Source organism: Protopterus annectens, chromosome 13.part0 (genome assembly GCF_019279795.1).
Source record: "Protopterus annectens isolate FY-2018-M chromosome 13.part0, PAN1.0, whole genome shotgun sequence".
In the NCBI taxonomy this organism is placed as follows: Eukaryota; Metazoa; Chordata; order Ceratodontiformes; family Protopteridae; genus Protopterus; species Protopterus annectens.
Genome location: NC_056747.1, coordinates 289500778 through 289515392, shown reverse-complemented (window position 1 = coordinate 289515392; position 14615 = coordinate 289500778). Strand labels below are relative to the sequence as shown.

The window sequence follows — 14615 nt, the reverse complement described above, 5'->3', positions numbered from 1 at the left end:
AGGCTGAACAAGTCTAGCACTTTATATCTCAAGATTCTGTTATCTATCTCCTCAACCTTGTCATTCAGTCCAGAGAGGACAGCCACCTAAACTTTAGCATAAAAGGTTTGGCATTCAAATTCCTGAAGACAATGGTGCTTAGGTTGCAGATTTTCTTCAAAAACAAACAATCAAGTATTTTACTTTCTGTCTCATTGGAAAGAGGAATCTTAGTTGGAGCTCCATTAGACCCCTTGTTGGACTCCATGGATACCACATCTTTATCAGTAACTGGATCACTGTCAAGGTAGATAACAGGTAAATGGTCAGGCTTCCTGGTAGTAGGAGGGTAAGAGTCTGACTCCAAAGGCATACTGGTGAATGTATCTTCCAAGGTTTTAACTCACTGGGGGGACAGTTAAAGGTCTACTAACTCAGAATTTCCCTATGCTTTTTCCTGGGCATCACGGTAATCCTTAGATTCCCATATAAAGAAATCAGTCGTTCTGTTCAGGGGGTCTTCAAATGAGAAGCCATCTATGGGAAGGCAGAGGACTGGCAGTTCTCAATGTCAGAGTCATAGAAGGATTTCTGGTCCACATTGCCCAGTTCATCCACTTTTGCATACAGGATCGGAGTCCTTGGATTTTTTGTGGGGAGGATTCCCTTATTCTTTTTAATGGTGGGACTGCAGACAATGATGGTTCCTCTAATGATGGCTACAGGCTCCTCAGGAAAATTAGAGATTCCTCACCAAGTTTCATCCAGTCTTGTGAGAGGGGCCTTAGAAGAGGGCATGCCAAGCTCAAGCTGTGGTAAGGTGGCAGATGTCTGACACTTGGACACTGTGGCCCTACTTCTGGAAAGAAGGGTTGCCTTTGAGGTCTTCATTCATGAGCAGGCACTGATAACTCCTATTTTAAAATCTCAGACATCTTAGAATACAAAAACTGAGAGAATATTGCCCTTAAGTTATCAAAATATAGGCAACAGAACCGGATGCCTGTGGGGAGAATTTTGGCTCAGAAGGGTGTGTTAACAGAGTACATGGCAACCTCCTAAGGTACACTGCCAGATACATCAGTCAAAGTAAGCACCAGAGTTTGGGGCTGTTCAAGGGTCTCACTAGTCTAGATGACCCTAAGATTATGATGGCCTTCAGACTCAATAAATATGTCATCGGCCTCCCAGAACTCCTTCTCTTGAGCACTTCTCCACTTTTTGAATGGGGCATCTGTGGAAGACTTGGTTGATGCCATGGAGGCCCTGGTCATGGTGCACAGCCTTTTCTGGTTCAGACAGTCCTAGAGAGTTTTGGATCTCCTCTTAATGACCTTTTCTTAAACATAGCATAATGGAGACAGGAGGTAATATCATGCACTGTCCTGAAGCAGTACAAATATGACTAAGGAAGTATGTGTGAAATGTACTTCCTACAAGTAACACAGTTATTAACTTCACAAAGTTATATCTATAGCCCTAACGTAGTACTCACACTGACAAATGTTCTCATAATGTGGCAAAAAAAAAATTAGAAAATAACATGGACAGATATCCTTCTTGTACCACAGGAGTGCTGACATGCAGATGGGAAGAACATCAACCTGGCCTGCAGAAGGAAGGGTGAAAAGCTCTAGAAATCAGTCTGGACTTCGGATCTTCTGCAGCAGAAGTCCCAAGTGTCACAACTACAGAAACAGTGAACTATATCTTGATCATCATGGCTAACAAGAGGACGTATTCTGGATCCACAGGTTTCTGAGATACCACTGCAGCTTTGTCATATGAAGTCTGGCATTCAGTACCATTATAATGATTGAAGACATGAATACCAGAGCTTAAGGTAAACACCTAGCTGTTAATCCCTGGACTCTGATCAGTTCCTGAAAGAAGCCCATCTTTGCACTGCACTCTCTATCAGAAGAAAAGTTTTGCAGAGTTAAGTATTCAGAATGCACTTTAGAAATTTACCTGAATGAAAGTGTTGAAGGTCTCACTTGCTCAGACTGACAATTTCCTTCTCACTTGAAAAGTTATAAGGTGAAAGACTATGCTGAAGATATGAAAAGTCTCTGCTCATCTCAATCACATAGAGATAGGCATATCTGAACCCTCATCATACATAGGTGGGCAAACACTGGAGCCATATTTGCATAATGCAACAATGCATAAACTTCTTTCTCATCCTCAATAGCCCACTCTATCGTCTTTAAGGCTCTTCTTTGGCCCATCAGTTTTTGTGATTTTTGTGGACTGCTACTCCCTTCTACAACAGGGAGGTCTGTCCTCCCCCTGGGCTTGGCCTGTCCCCATTGTAGAAATGTTTCTGTATTTTGAGGATTCTACACTGTCAATAACAGTAATAATAATACTACAACAGTAGCAAGGGCAATGGATCTTATAAAAGTGAGTCTACAATCATATTCAGATATGCTTTCAATACATGCAACTCCACATGAACTGCTGAAGGAGTCATTAATGGGCACACTGCGGTTGCTGCAAAGAGCAATTTTGTCTGAAATCAAAGACTGAAACAATACTAATTTCATGAACTTTACTGGTACCTTGGCTTAGGAATGGGGTCCATTCCCGTCATGGTATTAGAAACCCAAAAGATTTGGAGAAATTAAAAAGGGAGAGCCATATTTGTCCTAGTGGGTTCTGTGAAGAGTCCAGATGAAGTGAAAATGGTATGCCATCACTACACAAAACATTAGTGTCGATGAGGTTTGTGCACTGGAATGTGTATGTAGGCCTCCTGAATATCTAAGGTGCCCAACAATGAAACTCTCTCTCTCTCATCTTTGTTTTTGTAAACCTATTTAAACTTGACATATCAAGAACAGACTTCCATTATCTTTGGAACCAGGAAAAAAAAACTTCACATAATTTTCCTTGTTACTGAAGAGGATCTGGCTGAGATGTTTTCTTACGAAGCAATTGTTGAGCTAAAGAGAGAAAAAAACATCAGCTATTTTGGAGTAGTTAGGCCTGGAACTGGAGTAGACATAAATTATATGGTGCAACCTTGTTGACAATATTTCTTTTATCCAAGCATCTGCTGTGATCTGAAACTACAGTGTGGCAAAAAAGTTGAAATAATTTTTCTAATTGACTGGGGTAGGGGAACAGGATGAGAGAGAGGAGAATTGGTGCCACCAAGATGTTGGAGCAGTCTGATAGCCAGGAAAGTGGTTGGTGTAATGGTTGCCGGAAAACCTTATTATGCTGTCTTCTCTGACACTGTCCTTTTCTGAACTTATGCTGCCTTGGTAGTTTCCTACAGGATGGTCAGGACTTTGTAAGAAAGAAGATAATAAGGAACAGTCAAGTACAGTAGGGTGAACAATTTACATAGCATCTGCCAAAACATTTACCTTATCCTTCCACCAACTCTAAGACTTGAAGGACACTAAGTAAATAAGCAGCGAGTGTTATAAAGGAGCATTTAACAGCTTCACATTTTCAATTTCAAGAAACCCATAAGGAGAAGGTCAAGTAAAGCTTACAACAGTTCCCATGGCAACCATTCTGTAAGCTGTATCTACTATGCCAAATCCACATAATAATATGATCTTAATTAATTTAGCACCAGTGGCTATTTCAGAAATGTTCTTTTTTTAATGTTAAGTCATGTCACAGAGGGCCAGCTTCATTAACACCTAATAATGTGTGCATGATCTATATTCAAGAACATCCCTACCACATTTTTTGGCTTTCTAGTCACTCAAAAGATTACACTAAGTGTACATGTAGTCTACACTTTGTAATAACCTTTACGTATCCTCTTCGATATTTAAGGCTGCAAGAAAATCAGAAAAAAAAAAAATAACGAGGTGTGAGTTATGCTCGTGTTGTCTGTTTATTCAGAATGGTGTACACTTAGTGTAGGTATTAATTATCCCAGGGAGACTGCCAACTCTTCAAGCTGTTAAATCTCAACAATTTTACATTATGCAACTTGGATAATTACAGGCTATGACTGTCAAAACTTCAAAGTAGCAAAAATGGTAAGCATTTTTTTGTATTTCTGTAGCTAATGTATGAAGAGTTTGAAGTTACTGTGCTCTTCACAACCAGTGTGATCTAACTCATTAGATACATTTAACCTTAACATACCCATCAGAATGCTTTATTTTCCTTCTCTTTAACCCTTCCTATACTTTTTCAGATAGTAGCTTTTTTCCACAACACTTTTCTCCCTTAAAATAGGTCACTTTCCAAGAGGAAAAATGGTAAGAATAGGAGGAGGAAGCAAAATCCTAGAATTGTTTTATATTCAACTAAATTACTGCAAAGTTTAATCTTCTAGACATCCTTCTCTGGAACTCAGCATAACACTCACAACCCCCACAGTCTGTGATCTTTCCCAAAAAGAACAGTCACCAAATGTGATAGCCCTTATAGAAAAACATGGAACCCATACGACTGCTTATGGGTAGCATCAAAGGGGGTATCACTAATAATGAAATATACGTCAATATTCTCAAGAACCCAAAGCTACACTCAGAGCTTGAAAATGAATGGGCCTGGAAAATATAAAAAATAGTGAGGAAAGCACAGACAAATCAGTATTTATTGATTTGCAGTTTGTTTGCCAGGATGGTCCATTGACAATAATGTCTCATGCCTTGAAAACATTCTCTCGTGGGTTTCCTCTAACATCACTCATGAAACAATAATCCTAGGTGACAGTAACATAAACTGGGCCACAATTCAATCACCCAATAACTTACTCAATATCAACTGGTATAACTTTACACAACTAATCAATACCATTACCAGATCCTCAAAGACCCCTTCTACTGGAAGTATAATCGACTGGATTCTTGTATCACACCCTCATTATATCTCAGATAGTGGCACTCTCCCAGACCCATTAGCTGACCATTTCCCCACTTTCGCCCATCGTTTCCCTTCTTCCATACAACAAACCCACAATTACATATCCTCTAGATGTCTAACAAACTTTAACCCTGAAACTTTAATAAATACACTTAAAAACACTAACTGGACACCATTAAAAAAACCTACCCCTAGACGATGCTCTTTCCTATTTTAACTCCTCTTTTAGACCTACTCAACTCCCTTGCTCCTCTAAAGACTAAACGCATAAAAAGCAGCCCTGTTCCCTGGTTAACTAAAAACACTTTAGCTATCATGAGACTTCAAGACAAAGCATGAGCACGATACCAAAAACAAAAACCCTCCAATACCCTTACTGAATACAAAACATTACGTAATAAAGGCAAAAAATTATTACCTCTGACCACAAAGCATACTTCTCTACCCTCCATGCCAACCACAATACCAATCCCAAACTATTTTGGAAAGGTATTTCTTCCCTCCTACACCCCGAAAACTCAGGAAGCCCCTGCCCAAACCCAAATGCAAGTGACTTAGACTTAGCAACCCAATTTAACTCCTCTTTATTGACTAACTAACACAATCCTTCACCAATAACTCTGTAATTCCTCCCCACCCTACTTCCTTCACCAACAACCCATCCCCACCCAGCAATCCATGCCCCCAGCCCCCTCCTTTTACCATTAATCCCATCTCCACATCTACCGTAAAAAATAAAACTCTTACAAAAACTAAAACCTGGCTCCAATGCCCCTGATGAAATCTCCTCCTACTTCTTAAAAATTGCTGCTGATGTCATCGCCCTGCTTATCACCATACTAATAAAATCGGTCTATCCTAGAATGCCATGTCCCCCAACTTCGGAAGAAAGCCTTTATCATCCCTCTCCATAAAGGCGGCAAGAACAAGGACATCCCAAACTTACGCCCTATTGCCATTCTGTCCCCTATTTCCAAACTACTTGAAAAGTGTGTCCATCAACAACTCTCACCCTACCTGATCAACAACCAGCTTCTTACCCCCACACAACATGGCTTTAGACCAGGCCACAGTACCTCCACAACCCTACTCTCCTTCCTCGAAATAATCAACAAAGCCTGTGACTCTGGCCACATTGTATCCACTCTTTTCCTTGACCTCTCTAAGGCATTCAACACCATTTCCCACAACCTGCTTCTCACCAAGCTCTCTCAACTTAACTTAAGCCCTACCTCTACCCAGTGGTTCTCAAGCTACCTAACAAGCAACAAGCAGTTAAATGGAAAAAAAAGCTATATCACCTTTCCTTAATACATCCACAGGCGATTTCTATCATGCCATCCCTCACTCCAGCCTCGTACAATATGCAGACGACTCTACTATAATCTGTCTCTCCACTTCCCTTACAACTCTTAATAGTCTAACTCAAGCTGCTTTCTCTGCCACTGAACAGTGGATGCTCGATAACCATCTAGCCCTCAATGCTACCAAAACAAAACTCATGTTATTCAATACCTCCAAAACCTCTTCCCTAAACACACAATCCTTCATAATAACTAGCAAAAATAATACCATCCTAGAACTTGTCTCAGAAACTAAACTTCTAGGTGTTGTCATCGATAATCAGCTAAAATTTGACAAACATCTGCAATCAAATTTCAAAAAGACCCACCAAAAACTTGGTATGCTTTACCGCCACAAACGCTTTCTCTCACCCACCACCATGATAACCTTAGCCAACGCATAACTCATCCCATCCCTCTTATATGGTGCATCTATCCCTACCAACCTACAAGCTTCCCTCAAATCAAGCCTCTCATTCTGTTATAACAAAATATCCAAATTTGCAGCAGGACATAGAGCCTCTACACATCACTGCAATTCCCTTCAAACTGAATTGGCTAGAACTTCCAAACCTCCTCACATATACCCAGCTCATTATAGCACATAAGCTCATTCAGAACCCATCTCTGTCCCTCCCTTGCAAATACCTTTGAAATGCACAAACCAGGGAGACTCTCTTAAGATCCAATTCCCAAAACCTAATTAAATTACACAAACCAACAGTTCCAGCAGGGAATCAACTAATGTCCTTCTCTCTTGCACGCCTCTGGAGCTCTCTCCCTTCCTCCATTCCCATCACCAATAGTCTCCCCTTATTCAAAACCTCACTGCACTCTCACCGTACTTCACACTGGATACGTTCTTGCTTTCATCCCACCTAACACGGACTACACTCACTTCCTAATGTGTTTATACTCATTTGCCACCTGTCACTACCTACTAAATTTCATTATGTTTTGCAATATATCTCAATGAATCTATTAACTACTACAAACCTACCTCAATTGTAAATACTGTTCCTTGTTGTGTGTGTATATATATATATATATATATATATATATATATATATATGTGTGTGTGTGTGTGTTTATATGTAAATGCTGTGTGTTTGTGTGTTTATATATATATATATATATATATATATATATATATGTGTATATATATATATATATATATATATATATATATATATATATATATATATATATATATATATATATATATATATATATATATATATATATATATATATATATATATATATATATATATATATATATATATATATATATATATATATATATATACATAGAGAGAGGATGAATATGAGTTTCTACATATTTAGATGAAGTAGGGCTGGTGTCATTTCTGCCTTACCAAATTTGGGGAAGGGTTTGGTATAAGGGGTCACTAACAGGGATGCAGAGTATACGAGTGCTACCCCACCTCCTTTCTTTTGTGCTCCGTCATTTCTTAGGACTCTGTAGGTAGGTGGTATTAGTTCAGAGTCTTATGTGGGTTTGAGTCAGGTTTCTGAGATGGAAAGAATGTCCGTTTTATTGTACTGAAGCCAGGCATGGAGGTTTGGGATTTTATTACAAAGGCTTTGAGCATTTAGCGCTGAGAAGTGAAGGGTTTTGCTTGTTGTATGGGAGGGATGGGTTTGTTTTCTGGGAATTTGTGTGGTGGAGGGACCAGGGTTTGGGTGAATATCACCAGAGAGAAGAATAGAGATAATGTGACTGAGGAGATATTTGGGGGCTTTGGGGTGTAGTAGAGTGTTGGAGAGTTTTGTGGATTTAAAAGTGGTAAAGTTGGGTTTGGTGTTTGCAGAGTTCAATAGGAGTCAATAGGGGAATAGCAAAGTAGTACTCTGGTGGTAGAGGTAGAGAGATATAAAGATAGAGGAGTATGAGTCTATAATAGAGAAAGGTGTGGTAGTGTGAAATGGGGGGAGTGGCAATATAGCAGTAATATTCTTGGTGAGGTAAAAGGGTATTAATATAGGCAATAGAGGGCTTTTATAAACTAGGATCCAACCCAACTTTAAGACTATACTTCTTCCTGCCTAAGAGGATGACACTTCTAAAAAGAACTGGTTAGTGACTGATGCACAATTCAAAGCAACCACCCTCATTTTCATATTCCTGCAGCAATGATGCTTACAATAAATAACTTGTCATTTTGTGTTGACTTGTACATGTAAGCAAATAAAATTATCTGTCCACCATGTGGTGCTCTCATGCACAGGCAGGCAACACTCAACAGTAGGGTCCAAACCTGCAGTTATCCAAAACCAGCTTTAGTCTGAAAATCTCCTGTATGGCACCGTGCTGAAAGCAGCAAGTTATGCAAAACTATGCACCGTGGTGAGAAGAAACTGTAAAACACAAAAAGTCAAGAAATGGAATTGTTAGGGGTAGATCACGAAAGTGAAGAGTGAATGTACCTGCAAACCAGGATAGAAAAGAAATCAGTAAAATCTGGAGAAAAAAAAGAGAAAATTGAGAAAGCAACAATGGAGGCAATGCAGCATGAACAGGTTATCCTTGAAAAATATGGCTAGAGATGTTAAAAAGTCCCTGATGGAGAAAGCAACAATAGAGGCAATGCAGCATGAACAGGTTATCCTTGAAAAATATGGCTAGAGATGTTAAAAAGTCACTGATGGATAACCTAAAGGCACAAGAAAAGAAAATTAAGGAAATAACTGAAGGAGCATACTGGAGTAATAAAATATATTTTAGCAGAAAAAGAGGAACTGAAAGCCAAGGCTGAGTCAGTGGAAGCCATGTTGGATTACTTGCAGGCCAGGGAGAGAGAAAATGGTATTCATATTTGTCTGGGATACCATTAAATTTTAAAGCATTGGACTTTGAAAATGTCATTAAGGAACTACTCTGCAAATGAAGTAGAAAACCACATGAAGAAATCTTAGTAGAACTGGCACACAGAACTGCATGGTAAATTAGTCAGTCTGACCAAACAAAATGACAGAGACCAATAATAGTAAGGTTTCAGATTTTTCAATTAAGGGAGAGAAAATTACAAGTACTTTGGAAACCTGGCAGAAATTTAAAGGTTGGCATAGATAATGTCTATGTGGATTATGATTTTCTTACGAAACCAAACAGAAAAGAAATGTATTCATCCACCCATCCATAAAAGTGTGTCAAGACCAGTGCTATCATTGGAGGTCGATCTACCGAGCTTACTTCAGGATTTATACACAGGGGATGGGGAAAACTTTCAAGCCTTTTCAAGACTGCGCTCAAATTCCACTTACATTTGCACTGGCTTTGTACTTGTTCTAATCCAGACTAACACCCCCACCCTTACTTCCTCGCCCCCCACCTAGACTCTTAACCCAACTATACTACCGCCACTACTAAACCACAGTCAGAATTAGCTAGTTGTCTTTACATACTTTAAAATATAGTCTGACAACTTTGTTACTAATATTATAAATGACAAGAAACTATCTTAACTTGCAACATTTACTGTATATACTGTTGATAATCAATATCTTGTTACTGTATTAAAGCCAACAACCTGTAATGTTGTTTACTATTGCTTCAACTTTGTATCTCTATTTATAAATGTACATTATGTGGAGTTTTTCTCCCCGGGCATCTGCTGAAAAAGGACCTGCGTCCAGTCAGAATTTCCCAGTAAACAAATGTAAAATAAATAAATAAAAATAAAAATATGGTGAAAGATGTATTACACTTTCTTAAACAACCAGTAAATCAAAGAGCTGGGAGCATGGTGGCAGATAAGCACAGTAGAGAGAATATGACGAGAAGAGAAGGTGATGATAAATCCCAAAGATTCTCTATACTTTCCAATATAAAAAAAAAAATCAAAGACTAAGGCAGAAAGTGAAGTAATAAAAGCCCAAATGAAAAGGGACATATTCGTGAGCAAGCATGAAGTAAGGAAGGTCAAGCAGACAAGATCTTTTAATGAATGTAAAATGAGAAAAGGAAAAAATGGCACAAATGAATAATAACATAACTGTATTATTATAGCATTAAAAATAATTTAATGCATACATGAAGTAATTCATACACTCAGGTATGAAAGGTAAAGGAAAAATATATGATTAATAATACAAGGTGGATGCTAGAACTACTGTCGAAAGGTGCCTATAAAATACTGATGTAAGCATATCTGCAGCACAGTCATACCTAAATAATTATAAAGATATAACCACAGAAACAGTGACATGATAAAATGTGTAAGCGACAGAGGAAGGGAAGGAGGAACAGGACAATATACAACAATTTAAGCAGGAACACGTTTGTAGGGATAAAGCAGCAGAGGTAAAGGATGGAGAGTAGTTGGGTGAGGTATAATGATTCAACCCATCTAAGGGAAAACAATGTTAAATTATGTGGAAATATATACATATATGTGATTAAATAGCTGGCACACCCAAAGGGGAATAAAAAAATGAAAAATCTGGACATGCAAAATATAAACATATGGCTGGAACAGACTTTATAACCGATTAAAATAGGTTAGCTAGATAAATGTCAAAGACGTACATGACTGGGAAGATACCGATCAGAAAGAGAGGGGACAAAAAAGAGAATAGTAACTACAGTAAGAACAAAAAAGAAGCATTATAAGCGGAATAAGAGAAGGAAATTAGGAAGCAAAGACAAGAGGTTAAATGGAGTTTAAAGGGAAAGGGTGGGAGAGAAAAAGTGGAAAAACAGTCTTGGTGCAGAGCAGGCGGGGACCCTAAGTGCAATAAACACAGTCATAGCTATGATGAGTCTTTGGGTTGAAGCAAGGGCCACACCAAGTAAACAAATGAAAACACTGTGGAAGGAAGACAGAACTGTAAAATATGTATATAGTTAATGGGGAACAGTTATGTCAAAAATGGTAGGGCAGAGAAAGAACAGATAAAAAAGGTGCGTGTAAACTAATAAAAGAGAAAGGAAATAAAAGGAAAAATAAGTTAAGTGATAAAAAGGAAATAACACTGGATGGATAAAAAAGGAGAGAGAAAGGAAAAATCATGGTGAAAATAGCTGAGGTGAGCTGAGGTGAGAATATGGATTAAAGCCTGGAAAGTAAATGGGGAGGGAAATAGGACAGAGAGAGAGAAAGAGCGCGAGAGCCAGAGAGCCAGAGCGCGAGAGCCAGAGAGCCAGAGCGCGAGAGCCAGAGAGCCAGACAGAGAGCGAGAGCCAGAGAGCCAGAGCCAGAGCGCGAGAGCCAGAGAGCCAGAGCGAGAGAGAGCGCGAGAGAGCCAGAGCGAGAGAGAGCGCGAGAGAGCCAGAGCGAGAGAGAGAACGCACGAGACAGAGCGCGAGAGAGAGCACGAGACAGAGCGCGAGAGAGAGCACGAGACAGAGCGCGAGAGAGCACGAGACAGAGCGCGAGAGACAGAGCGCGAGAGAGAGCGCGAGACAGAGCGCGAGAGAGAACGCACGAGACAGAGCGCGAGAGAAAGCGCCAGAGCGCGCGAGACAGAGCGGTTATTGGCAGATGTTGTAGGAAATACTCCAACAGGTTAAGTTAAATGGTGGTATAAGTGGGTCTTCTCCAGGACTTCCTGTAATACCCTAACAATAGACAAACTCGCAAATCCCATACCGCAAGCACCTTGCATACATCAAAGTATTTAACATATTTATGGCATAGAAGTGGCTTGTGGGGAGGAATTCATAAAATTTTAAGCCACCATTTTATTTCCTTGTACCATGAGTAAGGCAGAAGTGATTTACAAATCCCATCACATGTTTCTAAAATGCACAACCATGTCACTCAGCTTACCTACTCAATAGCTGATCATTCTGTAAGCTACTTGTTTAGATGTAGTATCTTACCCTGCTGGCCAGTTCTCTGCTGTTCACAAATCTAACATGATTGGCTGTTGATGTCACATCTTTACCATTAAGACGATGGAGATTTTGCAGAAGAAACATCATCTTATAATTATCACTGATCTAGAAAATATAAAAAGAAGATAAACAATGAATTTTAAATTCATATAATAATGCTAGACACTTTGCTGCTCCTATACAGATGCCTTTGCATGGTCAGTTTAAATAAAATGAAAAACATACTACAATGCTAAAAGTATACCTTAGTTTCAGAAATTCAGCAAAAGTGCTCACAAGCAGAGAATGCCATTTTGACTGAGATACAAAGACTCTGTGGAAAACTAGAAGGTAATTACTGAGGAACCCCCTTCCTAATGTGACATAATTTACTTCAGCTCATAATAATAATCATCACTGATCTAGAAAAGATAAAAAGAAGATGACTAAAGATAAATAATCAATGCTAAATTCATGTTAAAGATATACTAACCGAACAGTATGCTCAGTCTCATTATTCCGTCAGAGATCCGGCTGTTTTTAGTAAACTGAATTCCTCACCTCCACACACAGAGGCCTGGATTCAGAAATGGTCATGGCATATCAAAGGAGCAGTTCTGTGAAATCCATACCATATACTGACCTTTAGGAGCTCTATTCAGAGCGAGAAAAAAAAGAAGTTATGTACTCAACATAACGTTCTATCCGAGTAGGTAACTTCATTTGTCAGCAACCTATGGGTAATCTGATCCGACCTGGATCCGAGCCGGCAGCTTTCCAAGCTAGAGGTCCGAGCTCAAAGCTCCTCCCCCTTACCCATAATACCCTGCGACCTCCTTCCAATCCTCAGATCGCGTTTGCCCACCTATATAACCACAAAACAACAACCTGAAGAATCCTAACCTAAGGATTAACAAAGGACCTGATAAACCATCCTAGGGTCTAGGGTCCAGGTAATCAAAGAACCAGGTTAGGGGGAAGGAGGGAGGGTCGGTTGCTGACAAATGAAGTTACCTACTCAGATGGAATGTTATGGTGAGTACATAACTTCTTTATCTGAAGTAGTTAACTTCATTTGGTCATCAACCTGTGGGACAGAGTCCCCAGCTACCAAAAAACTTGGGAGGTCCTCAAGGAAGGATATTCCGGAGCACTGCAAAGCCAAAAGCCGTCCTTCCTCTGGACACTAAATCCAATTTATAGTGAGAGATAAAGGTATGCGAGGATGCCCAAGTAGCCGCAGAGCAAATGTCATCCAAGGGAACTCTAGACCAGAAAGCAGCCGATGTAGCCATAGAGCGAGTAGAATGAGCATGAACTCCTATAGGCCCTGGTAGGCCAGATAGTTTATATGCGAGCAGAATGCAATTAGAAATCCATCTAGCCAGAGTCACCTTCGAAACTGACTTACCCAAGAAGGGTTTTGCAAAGGAAACAAAGAGCTGATTAGACTTGCGGAAGGCGGCAGTTCTGTGTAAATAAAAACGTAACTGTCTATGAACATCTAACAAATGAAGTTTGTACTCCCCTTTGTTTTGATAGTTAGGAAAAAAACTGGGAGATTAATGGACTGACTGATGTTTGTCTCAGAGGCCACTTTGGGTAGAAAAGATGGGTTAATCCTGAGAGAGACCCTGTCCTTATGGAAAACAAGATACGGGGTCTTAACACAGAGGGCCTGAAGCTCCGACACCCTTCTAGCTGAGATAATAACTACCAAAAAGGCAGTTTTCCAGAACAAGAATTTCAAATCAACAGAAGCTGCAAGTTCAAAATGTGGTCCAGTCAGAGCCTGAAGGACCAAAGTTAGATCCCATGGAGGGGTGGAGTTCCTGATAGGAGGTCTCAAGAGAAACGTACCTTTCAAAACGGTCTTAGAAATCTTGGTGGAAGCAAGGGGAGTGAGATTGTCTCCAATGTGAAAATGGGAGATGGCAGCCATTTGAACCTTTACAGTAGAAGAACTCGCCCCTTGCTGAAAAATATGAGATAGAAAAATCGAGCAATGCTGGGATGGGAGCAGTGAAAAGGTCCAAATTCCTATGAGACGACCAAATAGAAAACCGCTTCCATTTACTATTGTAAACCTTCCTGGTAGAAGGCTTATGCGCCGCAACCAGGATAGATCTAACTGCAGATGGGATACCGGGAGTCCTAGCAATTAATAGAACTGTATCAACCAAGCTGAGAGCTTGAGATCGACCTGATTCGGGGGTGTCAATCCCAAAGGATGAGATATCAGACCTGGGATGGGATCCAAGATCCAGGGAGGAGCTATAAGATGAGACCGTAGGCACGGGAACCAGGCTTGACAAGGCCAGAATGGGGCTACGAGGATAATCTTGTTCCCCAACTGACAAGCTTTCTGTAAGTATTTTGTCATCAACGGAAGAGGAGGATAAGAATAAAAGAAGACCGGGTGGCCAAGCATAGATTAGAGAGTCTCTGGGGCTTTCCCCCAGAGGGGGAATTGGAGCTAAAAACCCACTGCACTTCGTGTTGGAAGGCGACACGAAGAGATCGCAGCAAGGCTGACCCCACTTGTGGAAGATCTGTTTTGCTACTAAGGGATTCAGAGACCACTCATAGGGCGAAAGGATAGTTCGA

General features: G+C 40.0%; 1 protein-coding gene across 1 annotated transcript in view; it reads right to left on the bottom strand.

The window, feature by feature from the left end:
• The window catches only part of LRWD1 (leucine rich repeats and WD repeat domain containing 1), a 721948-nt gene that overhangs the window by 612660 nt on the left and 94673 nt on the right, over positions 1 to 14615 (bottom strand). The window contains exon 3 of the mRNA XM_044053858.1: positions 12015 to 12134. Within this exon, the coding sequence (XP_043909793.1) occupies positions 12015 to 12134 (120 nt within the window). The remainder of the gene's footprint in view (positions 1 to 12014; positions 12135 to 14615) is intronic.